Raw genomic sequence first — 19,171 nt, 5'->3', positions numbered from 1 at the left:
TTGTGTAGACACGACACTAGTTCATCCCAAAAAAACAAAAAACAAAATCAAATCTTATACAGTCACTGATTCATCATTAGGTTAGGTGCCTTTTTAATGATTTAATGAGTAATAAAATATTTGTAAATAAACAAACAAACTTTGAAATCTCGGAGAACTGTTTGTTTTTTTCCCAGGATCACTTTAAACAAATAAGGGTGGCTAGAGAGTTCTGCACAGTACTGTAGAGTAAACAGTCTCACCGCTGTTGTGCATCGCCATCTGCTGGCGGAGTTCCACAACCACACTAATTAGTTCCACAGACTTGAATTGCAAAAAGGTTCATTGACCATAATATCACTTTTATGTGAGACCTCTTTCTTGTGAAGGATTTTTCAAGCACCCGTAGTTACAAATGTTCCAGCAGAAGAAGAGACGAAAAGTATTATGGTCTGTGGCGAAAGTCTTTCCATGGTCACTTTGTTTTGGAATAAAATGTCCGTAGCTCCTGATGGGTGGATGGAAAGATTCACTCAGGTGAGTACATCCATCCAGTTTGTTCACAAGAAAAAGTTCAGCTTCTCTCTTTTATTGCTTCTCATGGTCAGTAGATGACTTGTATTTTATTAGTCAATAGTGTTTAAATAGATGACTTAATTCCCATATTTTCAATGCTACTAAGAACGGGACTTCTACTTTTCTATTTAGCGTAAATCTATTCTATAAATTTTTATTTGCCCATTTCGTTCTCTCTCTCAGTTCACCCCTCACCTTCTCCTGCGTCTGAGAGGGGGCATCATTGAGCCATCACTGAAGCAGCTGGCTCAGAAGTACAACTGCGACAAGATGATCTGCCTCAGTGTATACTAATCCAGCACACACAAATATTAGTGAGACTGAACTCATTCTCAGAGTTCAGGGGATAAAGCAAAAGATATAAAAATATGAAAATGTTTTGAGCGGATTGCTTAAAAATTGATTCCACTCAATTTCATCTTTGTGCAGGGTGCATGGGAAAGGTCTGAAGAAGTAAAAACTTTAGTTGTTCCTTAAACACATGACGTTTGATCTTAGGGAAAAATGCAATATTAGCAATGCTAAATTATTACTGAGTGGCTGATTAAATCATTTTGTTCTTTCAAAGAAAAATTGGCAGAAAAAAAATCTGATTTTAGGTCAAAATCTGGCACATTTTAGGTCGACTGGGAGAGCTTAAAGAGCTTTGATGGCTCCAAGTTGTGTGTTAGCAGATACATATCACAGCCCTCAGGAAAGCAGCGATCTACTGCTGAGTGATGTCATTGCTCATCTCATTAACCTAAACATTTCTCCATCTGTCGTAGGTGCTATGCTCGTCCGCATCCTCGTGCCATCAACTCCAAAGTGTGGACACACCGACAACGTCAGACCCAAGAAGAAGCTGAAGTAAACGGCTGGATTCTGTAACCAGTGCTGTCAAAAAACAATCTGATTGTGCGACTGCATTAGCTCAGGGATAGAGCAGTGGCTACATTAACTTACAGCTTTTCAGCATGCCTACCTGCAGCTTTGTGTTAATGTAATGTTTAGTAATTAGTCATTTATACTGCTGGGTGTGTCAGAGTACACCGAAAGCTTTTTGGGTGCTCAGAAGTTATACTCGTACTTCAACATCTGCGCGCTTTAATGTGTTTGATGCATGGTACAGTCTGATGAAGGCTGTCTAAGAACCTGAGTCACTTAAATAACAAAGCATTATTGAACGCAGGTAACGGTATTAGATTAGAGTTTGGGTTTTGGGTCAGTTAGTCTCATCGGCTGGTTCTTATACTCTCCTTAAGTACTCAGAGCACTTCCAAAACATCTCTTTCAACCTTTCATACAAGCATATTTTTCAGTGTCCAAGTATTTTCTATCCAATATTCACCAAAGAAAAACAAACAAACCCGAGAAAGAAAAAGACTAAATGCTGCATAAAGTGATCATAATGTTTGCTTTTATTTTCAAACCACCATGACGCGGCTCAGAGAGCCGACATCACTGTTCACATTCATCCTCCGTACAGTAAGGCTTAAAAAATGTCATACGATACAGTCTGTGTGATGAAAAGACTCTGAAGTAGACATTCAGTTTTTCTTTTTTGTACATATTTAATTATTCATACAGCACGGCCACAATCTCAAGGCCTATGGCATACGGTCCACAGCTAAAGGTAATGTGCTCAAAAGTAACAGAAGGCAGAAAACATCTTACATTTCTTCAGATGCATCACACCGATGAGAGAAACGTGTTCATTAAGATGCGGAGCTATTGTAAATAAGTTACTAAGTTAGTGCTTTATTAGTAGATGATGCACAGCATATCATTCAGACTGGACAAGCTCAAAAGTCACTTATATTTACCTGTAAGACTAAGTGATGCATTTTAATTTCCTATGGTTACTTCTTAAGTGTAGCTTATTGATTTATATCATTTGGAAAACCATTGTTATGCTAACTTTAATTGCTTAATATTTCCTATTTACTACCATGTACTTAAGTAGCTTACTGAGGAATCAAAAGTTTCCTAATGCAAGAAATTAAATGTGATAAAAGATGAGCCACGGAAAACTTTTTCCCCCCTCTGCTCTTAACATTTGATCTTTGGTGTCAATGTTTAGATGCTGTTGCTATTCAAGTTACATGTCCTAGATTAGCCATATTATCGACAACTACAAGCACACGCCTTCACTATCCTTGAATATTCCTGTTGAAAAACTAACACTGGTCCTTCACATTACACAATATAGCTGCTAGATTACGTATGGGTAACTACAATACCTGTGTGAACTGTTAACCCAGTAATAAATATGGTGTATGCGGGCTCTTAAATAAGCTAAACTCTTTTTTTTTGTCTTGTGCATTCACTTTTCAGTTCCTTTGTGTCTAAGCATGGACTCATTTTGTTGTAAAGATGAAAAACAAGGCCTCTTATCGTTCATATTGACACTGCATTGTGATTTTGGGTACAAAGGTGATCCTTATGAAAGACCAGAAGCACCAGTTCTAAATCCTAAATGACTAGCATTGTTAAGCACTTACCTTATAAGTTGGTTTATTGCACTGAGTGTTACCCTCGAAAGCAACATGAAGCGTTACGTTAAGTTGGGACAAGCTCTACCGTATATATGCTGCTGCTCAGAGTCAGCGCCTGCGCGATGTTGCCGTCACTGCTGTGACACAGACCTTCCTGCAGCCGAGGTGAGTTTTGTGCTTGAAGAGGACCGGGACCAGCTCCTTCTTATTTTGTTTGCTGCTTCCTGCCGGGACCCCTGTCCTCTCTTCCATTTCTCTCACAGGTTGCACTCTGCCATGTTTCACCCACCCTTACTATTTGTCAATAAGTTTAACAAGGCTCTGGCGGAGGTCGTTAAGGTCAAAGATCTTGATGTCCAGAATTTCTATGGCCCTCTGGATCTCACTATCCAATCGATCCCGGTCCTCCAGAGAGTTACTCAGGTTCTGCTCCGTGTTCTGGATGCGACGTTCCAGCTCTGAGTTTCGCATCTCCATCTCCTGAAGTGAACGGTAAACACAGAAAAGGCACAGGGAAATATTAGAAGGTTTACCAGAACCGAATAAGCAATGAAAAAATGCTGAGTTACTGTAAAAACGTCACTCCTACCCGTAATCTGTGGATGGCCTCGTCACGCTGATGCTCCATTTCGTGGTACTCTGCTTTTTTGCTTTGCAAAATGTGAATTTCCTAGAGAATGAATGAAAGGTACTCATCAAAAAGTCAGTTTTTGGTGATGTGCCATGTCATTCCTTGTAATTTAGCAGATATCCAACCTCATCTTTGGCCTTCAGTAGGGCCTCCAGCTCCTCCAGGGACTGGGTCAGCTCATCCTTCAACAGATCACTGGGGCCTTGGCCACCGTGGGCTTCAAGGTCAGCCACCTTACAAAACACACGAATTGAAATGATGTGTATGCAGGACAACGTTTTAAAAAGCTTTCATTTGGTCTAAACTATTACTGGTCTCATTCAAATTTGTCCCTGGTCTACTTAAAACAATTGAACTATAATGAGAACAAAGACAATGTGAAATGCAGATCAGAGTGACCTCATGTTTGGTTGGGTTTCTCAGATTGGTTGAGATGTAGGGAGCACCTTGGTCAGCCATTCATGCTCACAAACACACCTCTGACCAGCTTAAAATTAACCTTACATGGATGTTTTTCGACATCTTTGCAGGCACAGAGAGAGCACGAAAACTCCACACAGAAAGGCTCCAGCCGGCCCATCCAGCCTAGTTTAACACTCTATCCTGTGCAGCTTTTCTCCAACACAATCCGCCTCTTTCTCCATCTGCCTTGGTTTCGTAAGAGTGCTGTGGAAGAGGACAAAATGCCACAAAGACGAATTCGCACGCAGGCTGGCACTTCACCATGTGTACAATCCAGAAATAGCTTTGGTGGGCAAACACAAACAGCAGCACTGCTTTCTATGCACTGAAAAGGAAGCCCTGAGCACTAAAGTTACACATTTTTGCACCATGCCATTCAGTCTAAGAGCTGAAATACACATACACACAGTCTAAGGTGGAGGTTATGGCTTGATCACAGCTGATATAACATTATTTAATACAGCTAAGCAAGAATCTGTGGACACACTGCTATCTCTGAGATCAAACTTTAGAATAGCATGCTAACGTGCAGTGTTAGCACTTGATATTATATAAGTGTAATGTTTACCGTGTTCATCATGTGCTGATTAGTCTGTGACGTACTTAATAATCAGCTAAATAAACTGATTTCTGACCTGATGATGTCACTGCGATCACTAAAGTTATGACACTCCATCCTAAGGGAATAGCTTTGCCAAATTTGATCCAAATCATTGATGACTATTGCTACGTCAAGCTATAAATATAAACCAAAGCGTGGCTCTAATATAGTATCTGCATAAACATTGGAATTCACCAGGAATAAATGTAAACATGGTTACCCATCCCACTGAATTTTACAGTCTGGATTAAGGTAAAACACACAACCAAAATAGCTGAAGCACAGCTAAAAACATTAAAAGGACTTTTATTCTAGCATTCGTCAGAACGTTTTGATGATGCACTCAGTTTGGACATCCATCTATTTTCTTATCGGCTTATCCAATTTAGGGATAAGCAGGGCTGCTGAAGCCAATCCCAGCTGTGCCAGGGCAAGAGATGGGATGCACTCTGGACAGGTCACCAGCCCATCACAGAGATAACACACAGAGACAGCCATTCATGCTTACTTTCACGCCTATGGCCAGTCAAAATCACCAGTTAACCTACAGTAACATGCATGTGTTTGCACTGTGGGAGGAAGCCAGGGAGAACCCTCTACACTGAAAGGCCCCATTCACTGCACCAGACATAAAGTGCCTAAAGATTTTAACAACAACATAAAACGCAAAGGTGAATAACAGGAAAACTCATAGATTAAGAATCTTTTAATGTGTATAACTCTTATCAAAGCTAAAGAGCTCGTCAGCAGACAGAATGAAACTTATCATAGAGAGCAGTCAACTCAGTTTGCTTTCACAGCCTTCATCTGCAACAATAAGCGGCTATTTCTACTATTATAACAAAGTCGGAGAAGAGCAGCACATCGCCACTTTTACGAATGAATTGCATTTCATCTGAGCTCCATGAATTAGAAAGAAAAACAGAAGGACACCTCTAAAAACACCCGAATGCCCCGTTGGATTATTTTAAACCGCGTATGCTTTAGACTGAGGAGAAGAAAGGAGGGGAAAAAAAAGAGAGAAACAAGTGGATGCCAACTCCCTCTGGTGATTTTTCATTTTTTCCTAACTGGGGCATTGAAAGTAGGATATTGCTGTCCTACAAACCCCCCTCTCCCTCTCTCTCACACACACACACACCACCCCGGAGACATGAACCATTTTCAGCCACCTGGTCCCCTTCCTCAGACAGTAGGAACTAGCTCGGTCCAAAGGAGACGGGGTTCTCACTTGTATGATTTAATCAGTCGATGTGGACCAAAATAGTGAAAGCTGTTTCTTGCTGAAATACCAGGGGAGCGCTTACGAATTAAACAGTAGTGATCGATACTGTAAGGCTGGGCTATAATGGAAAGGGATTGAGGTGTTAAAGCATCGAATCAGAGAGGTTTGTAAATGTCAGCCTGAGGCGAGGTCGTTCCCAGAGGAATCAGCTCCCAGCAAACATGGAAATACCTTTTATTGATGAGCGAGGACAGGGAGGGCAGAAGCATCTGCATCCACCGGAGCCTGAAAAGTAATTCAAGTGTAAAACCCTCGTGAGGCTCTCGGTGTTTAGACCGAACTCCCTCGTGGCGAAACGTGAAATTTGGCGTGTACTTAGTGAACCGCTTCAACCAGCGCAGAGAACGCCTTGATTAAAGCTTCTGAGGGAAAAAGCCTGCAGCACAAGTCAGAGATTGATGGAGTGTGTTACCAGCAAAGCTTCCTTTTTCCGAACAACCAGTTTCAAAACAAGGAAATGAAGTGTCTGCAAAGGACGACCCAATCAAAAGCAGCAGGACGCTCAGGCCCACAACCCCGGACGAGTCTTGCAGCAATATCTCTCTGTTGCTTGTGCAATCTTACTTGTGTTCATGTTACATAGCGTTACACCTCCAGAAATGATAATTAGGTGTGACCTTAACCATTAGTTTCTACTCCACAGGTTACTGCAGAGCTGTGTAAGAGCTTCAGAGGCCAGAGGAGAAAACAGCTACTTCTCAGCTTTTAGACTCAGAATTTTAACTTTTTGTTAACCGTATGTCTCAACTTTGAGGCGGTCACAGATGGTACGTTATCATGATTAACTAATCCCTCCGTTTTTAAACTCCTTATTGTGCTTATAGTTGGTGGATGTAGTCTTCTCAGCCAGTTAGACAAGAGGTGATGTGAGGCAGTGAGAAATTCTGAGTTTGTCTTTGGACCACTGGAGAAAAGTGAAAACCCAGAGTACAGAGATATTTTAATCTGCTTTTTTGCTATTGAAAACAAATTATTATAAAATAAAACAATAAGATAATTCAGCCAATTTGAGCGTCCGACTCCAGCACTCTTTAGGAAGCATTAACAGGATTTATAGGAAAGGTGATGTTTGCATTGCTATACTCACTTTAAAGTAAAGCTTCCATCATACAAAAATGACTCTTTTTACAACGCAGTTTCAAACCATCTGCTTTAAAATGACTTCGTTTACAAGGTGACTTTCTGCTTTAAGCATCCAAAGTAAAACTCACATGTGGGATGTTATAGTCTCACATAAAAGTTGGAGTGCAGGGATACAAAGAAGCTATGAAGACAAAAGCTACTATACACAATAAAAATGTGGGAGGTTAAAAAGTCCTGGGAATGAGGAAGAAGAATTTAGACTGCAGTGTGTAGGTGTACTCAAAATTAAAACATGTACTCTGTTGAGCTTATTTTAAGTTTATTTTAGGTCATTATGCCTTCATTAGATTCTGAAAGTTTTAGACAGGTACATGGGGAGAGATGGGGGCGTGACACGCAGGAGGAGTCCCAGAGTTAATCCAGATCTCCTGCTGCATGAGCTCAGCAAAACAACACTTTTTCCCCAGCTTTTTTAAATGTATCTGTGGCCAGCATGTGCCAGACAATTTTGGATATTATTGGCATAAAGCTTAGTAATTGATCTCATGGTTATTTATCACTGATGAAGTAGTAGTGACGTATACTCTTAGTGGGGGTTTTTCCAGTTCAGATGCAAGGAGTTTGATTTGTTGCAGTCATAAAGATAAAGACACAAAACCAGCAATCCAATAATTACTATTAGCAAACACGGGGACGGAGGATTGAAGCGCTTTTAACAAGAAAAAAAAAAAATCCTGTATTTCATATGTTTCTATAATTTAATAGGTGTGACTTCAGGGTGAACACACTTCATCAGAGCATCCTCAAACTCCTTGAGGCTCACCTGGTCTCTGAGTCTTTCGGTCTCCTCCTGATATGCTGTCAGCTGTTTCTTCCACTGCTCCACGTTAGCATTCGCTTCATGCAAAGCTGCCACCAGCTTAGAGTTGCTGTCCTGTAAAGTGAAGAGCTCAGCTTCCAGGTTCATCTCACAAATAGACCTGAAAAACACAAATACCAATACACATCTACGTCAAATCCAACACTACGCACCCTGCCTCTCGCCCTATGGCAGCTGGGATAGGCTCCAGACCCGTTTCATCAGTTGCTGTTTCAGGGAGCTGGACCTTAACCTTCAATCAGAGTTTAAAAAAAATGTTAAAATTCCTTACAAAGAAGAAAATCTGTCACTTATTAAAACAAAAGCAACAACGCTTTTTAGATTTTAGATTTCATTACGTGGAGTCAAATCTGAGTCTGTATCCCGCTTTATAAAATTGAGAAAACTAATCTATTGTATGACAAACAATGCGGTGCTAAATTTAGCTGATTATGATTCGGGGACTTACAAATATGGAACCTTTATGGGTAAAAAAAGCTTATGCAGTGTTAGTAATAAACAAAACTGCCACATGTTGATGACTTCAATATTAAAACCGAGTCTTGTGTCAAGCACTGCAACATGAGGCTAAACACAATAGCTGGTTGTGGAGTAACAAACAAGCTGTACTGCTGCCGAGAGTCTGGAACATGATGAAACACTGATGGCCTGGTTAACACAATCACAGAGCCACAACACAAGTGTTAAGGAGGCTGTAGCCTGCAGCCGCACACCTAAAGGGCAGACTGAAACTTATTTCACAGGTCTGGTGACAAAGCAAAGAAACACGACCCGGAGAGCAGAGATGAAACTGACCGACTGCATCAAGAGACTGAAAGTGACGTTGAAAAGGTTCTTCAAAAAACAACTGAGGCTGACGTTTGTTTCCATCAGGAAAAAGACAAACGGAAGATGACAGATGATGATGACAGATAAAGATTTGTGTATTTTTTCACATCTTTCCATCACAGTTCTTCAGTCCCCACTGACGTTCGTTCCAGTTTAAAATGATGTGACCTTGAAACTTCTTTATTTCTGTGACTTTAAAGTGAATTTCCTGCACATTTGATGAATGCATGACTTGTAAGCGAGTAAGACAAGCCTGTTCCCACTCCATGAGTCCACTTTTACGCCACCTGCACAGAAGACATATGAGATGATTGAATTTGATATGCTCTCTTCATCTTTGATCCTTTTCCTTTGCTCTGTCCTACATCTCCAAAGCTTGATGTTGTAAACTGGCCACACTTTGCCATGGTAACCGTTCAGGAGCAGCTTTCTTCGTGGTAATTGGACTATAGGGTATAAAAGCATTGTGGGTGGCTCAAAGGGCTGAATGGAGGGATGCTTCCAAGCCTCATTCAGTGTTATGTATGAGTCAACACTTTGATAATGGCCTGTTCATTTCCTTAGTAGCTTAACAAACTGAATGACGTCAGCGACGTTAATTAACACAGAAAAAATGAAAACCATGATAACACTCAGGAACCAAAAGGTAATGGATTGCCTGGTTAAGTGCAGCCAGAAGCACAGTCCACTTGAAATTTGAAAAACCCTCATGATGTTACAAAGACCGTTTGTAGAACACAGTGCGTGGTTACAGCAACTACTAGATTGTTATACTGTATTTTTCCGTTGGGGTTCGCCACGTAGAGCGGGTCATCGACCAATCAGAATGTCAGTGGCTCAATCTCTGACCCCTATAAGTCCAAACGCTCAAGTAGATGCTGGATGTCCTTGAACCATTCAGGTGTGTGTTAAGGTGTGGATGCTCAAGAAAATGAAACCCAAGATCACAATGTGCAAAACTGTTCAAAAACACCAAGAGTTACATCTCAGACTCATTAGAGGTTAGATGGTAAATGCTGATGTTCATGACAGCAGACTGGGACAAGGTGTTTTAGATAGACGAGGCCAAAGCGGAGAAGTTAGGCCTAATACACAGCACCATATTTGGAGGAAACCAAACACAGCATGTCAGCACAAACACCTCATACCAACTGTTAGGGGTGATGATTTGGGCTTGTTTTGCACCTACAAGGCCTGGACACCTTACAGCTAATGAGTCGACCATGAATTGCTCTCTATATTAAAGTACTCTAGAGTCAAACGTGAGGCTGACAGCTAAAACTTGATCCTAAGCACAGCAGCAAATATACAACAGTATGGACGCAAAAGAAAAGAATCATGAGGCCCAGTCAAAGTCCACCTTCAACCTGATTAAAATGCTGAGGTGAGACCATAACAGGCCTGTAGGCCTTAATGAGCTGAAGCAGCGGTATCAGGAAAAGTGGGCCTGAATTCCACCGCGATGATGTGAGAGATGACAAATTAAGTTACTGCACTTCCAAAAATTCAATTCTCACATGACTGTATGCATCTGTAAATACAGTCTGTTCATATTCTAAAAAAACCAGTCTTCCTCTTCATAATGGCTAAATGCAAAAACATCAAACTAGCCATGTTGCACTGATGCAAACGCAGGTATAGTGGAGCTGCAAAGACCTGGCATTACCAGCATGGCTGTCGAGTTGCGAGATTTACCTAGAAAAACTTTTTCACTGAAGAAGGTCATGAGGTGTGTTTGAAATCAGGCTGTTTCAGCTCTCAGTAATGAAACTTCAAGGCTTCCTTGGTTTCATTTCTATGTGTGCGCGTGTGTGTGTGCGTGTGCGTGCAGTTACCCCTCAGAGAGCATCTTTTTAATGCGCTCCTTCTCAGAAGACAGGGTGATGTCTGCGCTCTGGCTGCGAAACAGCTTGTCCTCCGGTCCATTCACGCACATCACCGGTGGAGACTGGAGTTCATCCGAGAGGTCCTGAGAAACACATCAGTAAATGGACTCTCATAATAACTAATGCAGAATTATTAAGAAATAAAAAAACAGACTCTGCATTAAATGGATTTATTCAAAGTGAAGAGAGACCGCCTGCTTTTAGATGTTAAAATCCCATTCAGGTCAAAGTCTGCATATAAAATCAAGCAAAGCCATACAGCTCGTGATAACAATAATAAATGACTCTCTTTGCGGTCTTGTTCTCGATGGGCTGACTGCTGTAACACGATAGTTTTAGCGTCCGCTTTGGTCTGATAAATGAGAAGCTTAGAGCTGTCTGCCCATCAGAGAAGGTATAAAATGTATAAAATTCAGAGGCAAGAAGAAAAAATAAAGATGCTTCCTGCACACGTATTTCTTGTGTTTTACATTTCCTCTAAATAATGACTCACCTGTGAGAACTGCAGAGGAAATCCGTGAGGTGGAAAAAACGGAAAAGAAGAACATATCACCACGAAGCACACAACACGAAACGACCTTTTCAACACATCACAGTCAGAAAGCGTGCTTTGCGGACTGATCGGTTATGCAGTGCAGTGCCACTTAGCAAGTACAATGAATTGAAGCAGTTGGCAATTTTCTGGAGCTTTGGCTCTTCCAATGTGTTCGTTAAATCGATCGGGAATGAGGGACGTCACTTGGAACCTGCTCAGCCGTAGAATTAAAAAGGAAATAGGCATGTTCCTCAAGATCAGGCAGATGTAACTGAAGGCTGATTATTCTTTATTGATGAAAAAGGGCCCTGAGCTGACTACGTTTTCATCATTAGAAGTGTTTCAAGACAGAGGCTTCTGGGTAGCTGTGGGGAGAAATTGTGAATGTGGTGTACTGCTGAGCAGCATGGGATAATTTTACCATCGTCCTAGTTTTCCTCACTTTCACTTCCCTCTGAGACAACTGACCCAGCTCGCATTTCTTTTGCTTTTCGTTCCCCTCTCTCCCCGTCCCTCCTTTGATTTAGTCACAGCGGCCCTGTCTAATAGCTGAGCTGCAGCAAGTAATACAGGTGCATTCATCTAATCATCTAATTTCAGTCTTGAAATGCCAAAAATGTGTCACTGCATGAATGACAGAGGTTTCGCATTTACAGCTTCTCGGTGACACTCACAAACCTTTGCTCTTCTTTCATGCTCATGCTTTCTGAAAGCACGGTGCTCACCTGAGGAGCAGCAATGGTGAGCGCAGTGTTGGCCAGTTCTTTGTCTTGTGACTTTTCTCGCGCCAGACGAGCTGCATCTTTCACCTCCTTAAACTTCTCTGCAAACTTTACAGGAGAGGGCAAGTCGTGACCTAGACAATGCAGCACAAACCCTCTACAAGAAATGGATGGCACATTTTTAAAAGTACTGTACTTTGGCCTACCTGATGCAGTTGCTGCTCTGTGGCAAAACCCAGACCGTAGACCGTGTTGGCGCGGCTGTCAGCCCACTGACCAAACTTCTGAGACGTCTTAGTAAATGTCATGCTGGGCGTAACAGTGCAGTTGATAATTGCCTGCAGATAAAGAGATAACAGAGGTCGTCCCCTTAGGTGCAGGTGAAGAGAGCGGATGTCTCTGGGAGCAGACGCGTGAATCCAGACGAAACTAAATAATTCAGCAGAATCAGTATTTTTCCATCAGCCTGCGCCTCTGTCTTCATTCTTACACTATGGCAATATACCATCTTCTCAGCATACTTCATGCTCTAACTGAGGCACTGCAAGTTATTATTTTTATTTCTTATGATAACTTATGACAAATTTGACCAGTGAATGGTAACATTTTACTCTTACTTTACTAAAAATTTATCAAAATGCAGTTTTAACCGTAGATGACCTCTCCACAAATTGAGGCAGAATATGGAGGAACAACTCGATAAACTAATGCATCAACTTATGGACCGGGAGGAATGCTGAGAAGAACCGGATGATGAACAACATGAAGAGACAAAGCAGGAAACTTTGGAGCAATTGGATGAATTAAATGACTTATGTCAGGAGATGAGATAACTGTGGATGAACTCAGTGGCTGAGGCTTGGCTGATGCCTCCAAACCTGGGAGTTGATACAACTCTCTGCTTTGAAGCAGCCTGGAACGACTGAGAATCAGACAGGCAGAGATGGACCCGGATGTGATGATGGGGAAACTGTTACCAGATGTATACACGCAGCAGAAAATTTATATCCTCACAGCCTTGAGAAAACTTGGAGAGAGTAAGTACCAGTCCATCTATTATTTAATAACTGGACAACACCTCAATATGCATTTTCCTACTGAATTCCACTATTTTTCCCATCCTAATAAATACAGCATGATATTACCTTTGTAAACTACATTTCCATTTAAAGTAAAACAGAAAATGCAGCATGTCAAAGGGAAAATCCCTCTGCAGGCTTACAGTAAGGTGTACTGGCACTGAAGGAACTGAATGTAATGTCTGAATGTATAAAGCGGGACATGGTTGGGAGTGACGCCCAGCAGGTGTTAACGTGTTTGTTTGTGGTCAAATTTAGTCACACCGATGGAGTCACAGCAGAGCGAGATCGATATTAGTAACTGAAGCATACCAGGATCAAAATGAAGGTCGAGTGTGCCCCACCAAACCATACACACTCTCTTTACGTCCCCATCACACCTTCTTCTGAATGTTCAATGCACATGTAACTCCCCATATGAAGACTGTTTACTGGTGTATAAACAGAATGTTTTAAAGGATGTGTGCAGTTGTTGTAACAGGGTTTGCATTTTAGCTATGTCAGGGATGTGGCGTCCAGCTTGGCATTTAACTCTGTGTTCCAAAGTTAAGTGTTTCATCAGCCACAGTATGAAAGGGGCGGTCTAGGAATTTAGCACTGACACTCACGGTCCCTACTCACTTTGTTTATTCCCATCAGTGAGGTTGAGAGTTTTAATGCTTCCACAAGCATCTGGATATGTTGCTGTTACATTTGGTTCACATTTCATAGTAAATCTTTGCGCACCAACATTAGAGACTGTTGCTGGAGCATTTAAATCGAAAATAGGCCTCATCAGAGCCTCACCACAGCTATAGATTATATAGTAGCAAGGCCATAAACTGGAGTATTGAGCCACTGTATTTGTATTACTGAACAGGGTTTGTTAAAATCAGTGGTTGGTTTGGCATGAACATTAATAGGAGGTTACCAGGATGCCATTTTCACACGTTCTCCCTTGAGACCTGTTTCGGCAATTGCTCACACTTCTGCCAAAAGGGCAGCAGCTGCACAATCAAAACATATCTACCAGGTTTATCACATCATTCTGTGGGAAGCTGCCAAAGCTGGCTCTGTCCTTCCTAACACATGACCTAAAACAGACCTATTTATAAACCTTTTTTATTTTACGTCATCTCCAGTGTTAGAGTAATGGAACTGAAAATACTAGAACTGCAGGCAGCTTAAGAAGAAGCATCCCCCACCCCATCCTCCCACCCCTTTCCCCTCCAACCAATGATTACATGAACTCTGCGTTTGTGTGCCGACGTGCTTGACATAACATGCTGGATTCTAGCAGCAGGAGCAGCGGCAGAGAAGATTACTGTGGAGGCAGACACCAGCCCTGGCAGGATTGGGCTACTGAACGGCCAACTGCTGCCCCGCGCTGCCTTCTGGGAGGCAGAAATGTGGGTCACACTAGAGGTGCTAAGATGAGATCAGATGGGTCCCCTCCCCACCCGCCTAATCTAAATCCACAAGCCCGGACCAAAGATGCTCTGGCTGCTGATGTGTTGAGCTTCGATTTGGTTTAGTTTGTTATATAATTCTTCACCTCACAGGACTTCTGGTGGGAGTGTGGTTGATGAGTAAAAATTCAATCTGAAGCTGCTGTTTGTCTTGCTTTTTTAGACCTGTGGCATTATTTCAAAGCCTCAAAAGCCCCTTTTGATTCCAAAGCCATCATCTTTTATTTATTACTTCTAGACAGCAGATCTGTATTTGTTTATTATCGTTTCTCCCCCTGTCCATCTTTAATCTGTCTTCTTTGCTGAATCTAAAATTTAGTCTTCACCAATTTCCCACGCACTCACCTTTGTCCCGCCCACACTAATGATGCGATACACGTTGCGGGTAGCATCGTAGAAGAAGGACACTGTGACAGCATGCTTGCTGGCTGGTATCCAGTTCCTCTTGGTGGTGGGGTCGATTTGGAAAACATGGGCCCGGGCGCTGAAGATCGGCTGCTCCCTGAAGGAGGAGTCACAGAGGGATGATGATTAGATGCTGTGAGAAGGGAATGTCAAAGTCTCTGCAGACCTGCAGTAATGTGCACTGGCACTGAAGAAACTGAATGTAAAGTCTAAATGTATAAAATGAGCATCAAACCATTAAAATATGTTCCATTAAACCCCCCCAAATAAAACAGTTTTGCTTAAAAATCCTTTCTTGTTTGCGTGAAAAACACAAATCCGTCTTTTTTTTTTTTCTTTTTTTTTCATAACAGGACATCTCTGTCTCCCGTGTCATCCAGGGACAGATGTGGAATCATCCTTTGGCTATCTCCCACTATTTTTCCTGCGTCATCCACCAGTCAAACAGGGTTAGCTGGCAGAGCATGTTGACTAGAACTCTCTGAACCCTCTCCCGAGTCGTCACCCTCCACGCTCTGATCTGCGCCTGGCAGGTTTTGCTCCGATGTATCCTGGATACGAGGTAAATATATCAAAGCAACACAGTCAGTGGTGCCGGGAGGTGGTTTAGCCACTGCCCTGTGGTGTGAACAGCAGCACTGCTAACCCCTCCTTTCTCCTCAGCAGGGGTGAAAGTGAGTATCACAAGAAGACGCTGCTGTCAGTCACTGGTATAGAAATGCAAATTAGAATAGCTGCTATGTGGTAAAAATTATGAAATAGTTCAAAAAAGGACATTTATTCTTTAATGCATGTGTGTTAATACCTATAGCTATTTCCAATAGAACTGCATTATTTTGGCTACTCATGGTAGTCAGTCACACCTGACCTCATTGCAAATACAAAAACCAACAATGGTTTCTCTGGATGCATTTCATGTAGACATGGTTGAGATAACCTGCTATAGTTCACACTGACCATCAGAATGGAAAAGAAAGGTGCTTTTAAAATGGGGCTGTTGGTGCCAGACAGGCTGGTCTGAGTATTTCGGAAACTGTTGATCTACTGGGATTTTCCCACACAATCATTTCTAGGGTTTACAGAGAATGGTCTGAAAATATCCACTAAGCTTGTTGATGCCAAGGTCAGAGGAGAATGGCCAGCCTGCTTCAATTCTGACCCTGATTGGAAGGCAACATTAATTCAAATAATCACTTATTACAACCAAGTTATGCAGAAGAGCATCTCTGAATGCATAACACATCTAACCTTGAAGCAGATGGGCTACAGCAGCAGAAGCCTAACCCTTTCAACCATGTTCCAGTCTGATAATAGGCCATGCTGTAATTCTGCTTTTCAGTCACATTAACCCTCTGCTGCCAGAGGCTTTTATGCTTCCTCATTAAGACAGGAAACAGCAAAAAGGTCAGCCTGCTGTGACCTCTGCAGAAAAGGGTAAACACAGGTCATTATTTAAGCCCAAGGGGAATAAAGCTACTAACCAGTTATCAGAAAGTCAATGGACTATTAAATAATCTGTCATATTTATGTTATTGTTTATTTTCCATGAAGCCCATGAGTCAGTCAATAAGGTCATTGACGTCAAACAGTCATAAAGTGTTAGTCTTACACAGAACATAAAATGGGTAAGAGTGAAGGTGGACCTGCTATTAACTCTAATATCGTCCCATCACTGCCACACTTTCACCTTGCCTGAGGTGACGAGCTCTGCCACATAATATCTGGCATCCGACCGAACAACACGGACCGCTTTGCAAACAGAACGAACCGGGAATCAACCAAAAGGACAAACACAGGCTGAGAGGCTGCAAAAGTGTTTGTGTCAACATGTTTAGTTTCCTCTCTCAGAAAACATTTGAAACGCAAAGGTGGTCAAACTAGTATATGTATGTGTATGCTGAAAGAAATGAACTGTGTAGTTTTGATGGTAGTTGCATTTTAATGGAGACATAAGGTTTTTATGTCTGGAGCTGCATGCATGATTTTGACAAATGGGGTGAGGATGATTGTTGAGGAAGGTGGTGGATCAGCCCAAAGCTTCACGGGAAGAGAGTGTTAATGTTCTGAAGGCAGTTGGAACTGCAGTCACCAAGAACACCATTGGTAACACAGGATGCTGAAATACATTGAAATGTTGCAGCACCTGCAAGTTCCCCTTCTCAAAAAAGCACATGTACACCTCTGTCTTCAGTTTGCCAGTGACAATCTCGATTTAGGGAAGGTTTGAGAGAAAACCGATATCGAGCTCTTTGGAAGAGAAATGCTGAGTTTCACCAAAAGAACACCATCCTCTACAGACAAGCACAGAGGTGGAAACAGACTAAACAGATGAAATCTTACATGAGAACCTAGTTCCCTCAGCCAGAAGAGTGAAGATGAACTGTGGATACTGCCAAACCACCAAAGGAGTGGTTAAAGAAGAGGTCATAAAGTGGTGTAGCCAGGCTCCAGACCTCAAGCTTATAGAAAACGGTTGGAGGGAGCTGAAGCATCGAGCTGCATAGCAGCAGTCAAGAGTTTTACTCACTGATCTGCAAATCAATTTTAACTTTTATGTGATGTTTATTTTTCTTGTTGAATGAAGTGATTCAACAGGGGATCGAATAATTATTTCCCCCTCTGTATATTCTGTTAACTGAACAGCAGAACAATTCAATTACTTGACCTTCATCCTCAGTAGAGGGGGGTGGCCTACTTAATGGAGGTCTCTAAGCATGATAACAAAGCCTGGGAGTGATTAGACAGGAATTAGTGTGTTCATCCTGAGGCGTAGCTCTGACCTCTGTCACTAACTACAATATCTAAAATCTGTTTCACCTGGTTTCTTTTAACACCCTTTGATCTAAATCTTCTAAGAGAAATGTTAAACACTACACAGTCTGATTAATAAAAAAGGGAGCAGGGGCAGCAATAGGAAATATCTACATTAATGTGAGTGAAAGTAGGATTTTCTCATGGTAACACCTGCTCCCCTAGGATGGCCCCAGAATCTATGCTTCTCCTCCCAATCAGCTGAAAATGGTTTTAAATAAACTAAGCTGGGGCCACATGGGACTACATAACAATATGTCTTAATTTAACAGATTCATTAAGTCTGAAATGAAACCAGAGCGCTGCTCCAGATGTGCTCCACAGCCGACATCAGCAGAGCAGTGATAAATGTTCATCTGCAGCCTTACTACTACAGTTTTAAACTCACTACAAATGATTGCTTTAAGTCAAAGCTTAAGTCCCCCTGATCTGATAACAAGATCTCAAAGTATTTGTGTCACATTTATGTAAAGTGTCTGCCATCCCAAGGTCACATGCAAGTACAAGAAATCTAAATGCCTGGGTGAAAAAAAATGAAGAAATAGAAAAGGACAAGCTGGTAAATGGCCATACCTTTCTCTGTGGTGAGGAAACATCTTAGAAGATCACCGAGACTTCTTTTCTGTTAAAGAAAAGGCTGAGGATTGGTTAGACAACTGTTAACGTTAATTACTTTAATAAAAATTATACCAGAAAAAAACCCCGGAATAATCATGAAAGTTTGTCTCCGTACTTTAACATTTTTCCCCGCTCTTAATTCTTACTTAAAGTCCAGTTAAATCCGTCATGGGTAGAGAAGCGCTTACCCCATTTCGGTGTAAAACCTCGTCGAGTCTGTTATCTAACAATATTTTGCGTCCTGAAACTGCTGCTGCTGTCCCACTTGGTCTCCTCTTCCTTTCAGTCACAGCTACCAGATGCTTTATTCTCCAGGGGGGGAGGTTTCACCGCAAGGCGCTGCACTCCGCCTGCTGCAGCCCGCCAAGTGGCACCGTCCTGCCCCGAGCAGCTCCGAGCAGCCCGCAGAGTCAGAAGCCGGGGAGAGCAGAGCTGCTGCGGACTGCGATGACTGAAGTGACCGCGGGCTGCTCCGAGTCCATCTTCGTCCTGCCACAGAACACGGGACCTCTCCGTTTCCTCCTCTTTCACTGCTTAGCCTGTACGGCCAGACCTCTCTGTTCTCCCCTTCAGTTTTTGGCTCTTCATCCGGCCGGCTGTTCGCATTCAACAGCCGGCAGTATAGTACCACCTGCTGGCTCTGCAGCCTCCAAACACCCGCTCCAGCTGTGTGTGACAGTCAGGTATGGTAACTATGTCAACCCACCTACCTGCATGTGTGCACTGCAAACCGGAGCTTTAAGGTCTGCCTTGACCTAAAAAAAGAAAAAAAGTGAAGAGTCGTACAACAGCCCATTTAGGACCCATTGATGTAATGAGATTTTGCAATATGAGAATCCTCCTGTTGTTTTGCCCTCTTAAGCAG

At 42.2% G+C, this 19,171-nt stretch overlaps 1 protein-coding gene across 5 annotated transcripts; it reads right to left on the bottom strand.

Moving 5' to 3' along the window:
* Positions 1-1,933: 1,933 nt before the first annotated feature.
* Positions 1,934-19,042, bottom strand: LOC100693392 (homer protein homolog 3). Of its 5 annotated transcripts, none has more exons than XM_025900119.1 (11): positions 18,453-19,042; positions 18,262-18,310; positions 14,818-14,974; positions 12,152-12,283; positions 11,949-12,053; positions 11,182-11,190; positions 10,638-10,771; positions 7,918-8,074; positions 3,789-3,896; positions 3,622-3,702; positions 1,934-3,512 (listed from the first exon to the last, which is right to left on the bottom strand). In XM_025900119.1, the coding sequence occupies exons 2-11, from the start codon at positions 18,282-18,284 to the stop codon at positions 3,327-3,329; spliced, it is 1,092 nt and encodes a 363-aa protein (XP_025755904.1). In that variant the 5' UTR covers positions 18,285-18,310; positions 18,453-19,042; the 3' UTR covers positions 1,934-3,326. The 5 variants fall into 5 exon arrangements, with proteins under 5 accessions (XP_025755904.1, XP_005476152.1, XP_005476154.1 ...); XM_005476095.3 differs by having other exon boundaries at positions 18,262-18,325; positions 18,495-19,042; XM_005476097.3 differs by having other exon boundaries at positions 10,638-10,750; positions 18,495-19,042.
* Positions 19,043-19,171: the final 129 nt, after the last annotated feature.

Source organism: Oreochromis niloticus, linkage group LG18, assembly GCF_001858045.2.
Source record: "Oreochromis niloticus isolate F11D_XX linkage group LG18, O_niloticus_UMD_NMBU, whole genome shotgun sequence".
NCBI classification, from domain to species: domain Eukaryota; kingdom Metazoa; phylum Chordata; class Actinopteri; order Cichliformes; family Cichlidae; genus Oreochromis; species Oreochromis niloticus.
This window is presented reverse-complemented; position numbering and strand designations above follow the sequence as displayed.

Excerpts from the sequence above, each read along its gene's own strand:
- LOC100693392 (XM_025900119.1), bottom strand. The coding sequence starts at position 18,284 with ATGTTTCCTCACCACAGAGAAAG. Across the intron at positions 12,284-14,817 it reads TTAGTGTGGGCGGGACAAAG|GCAATTATCAACTGCACTGT; the intron begins GTGAGTGCGTGG and ends CTTTATCTGCAG. Across the intron at positions 3,897-7,917 it reads CCGAAAGACTCAGAGACCAG|GTGGCTGACCTTGAAGCCCA; the intron begins GTGAGCCTCAAG and ends GTGTTTTGTAAG.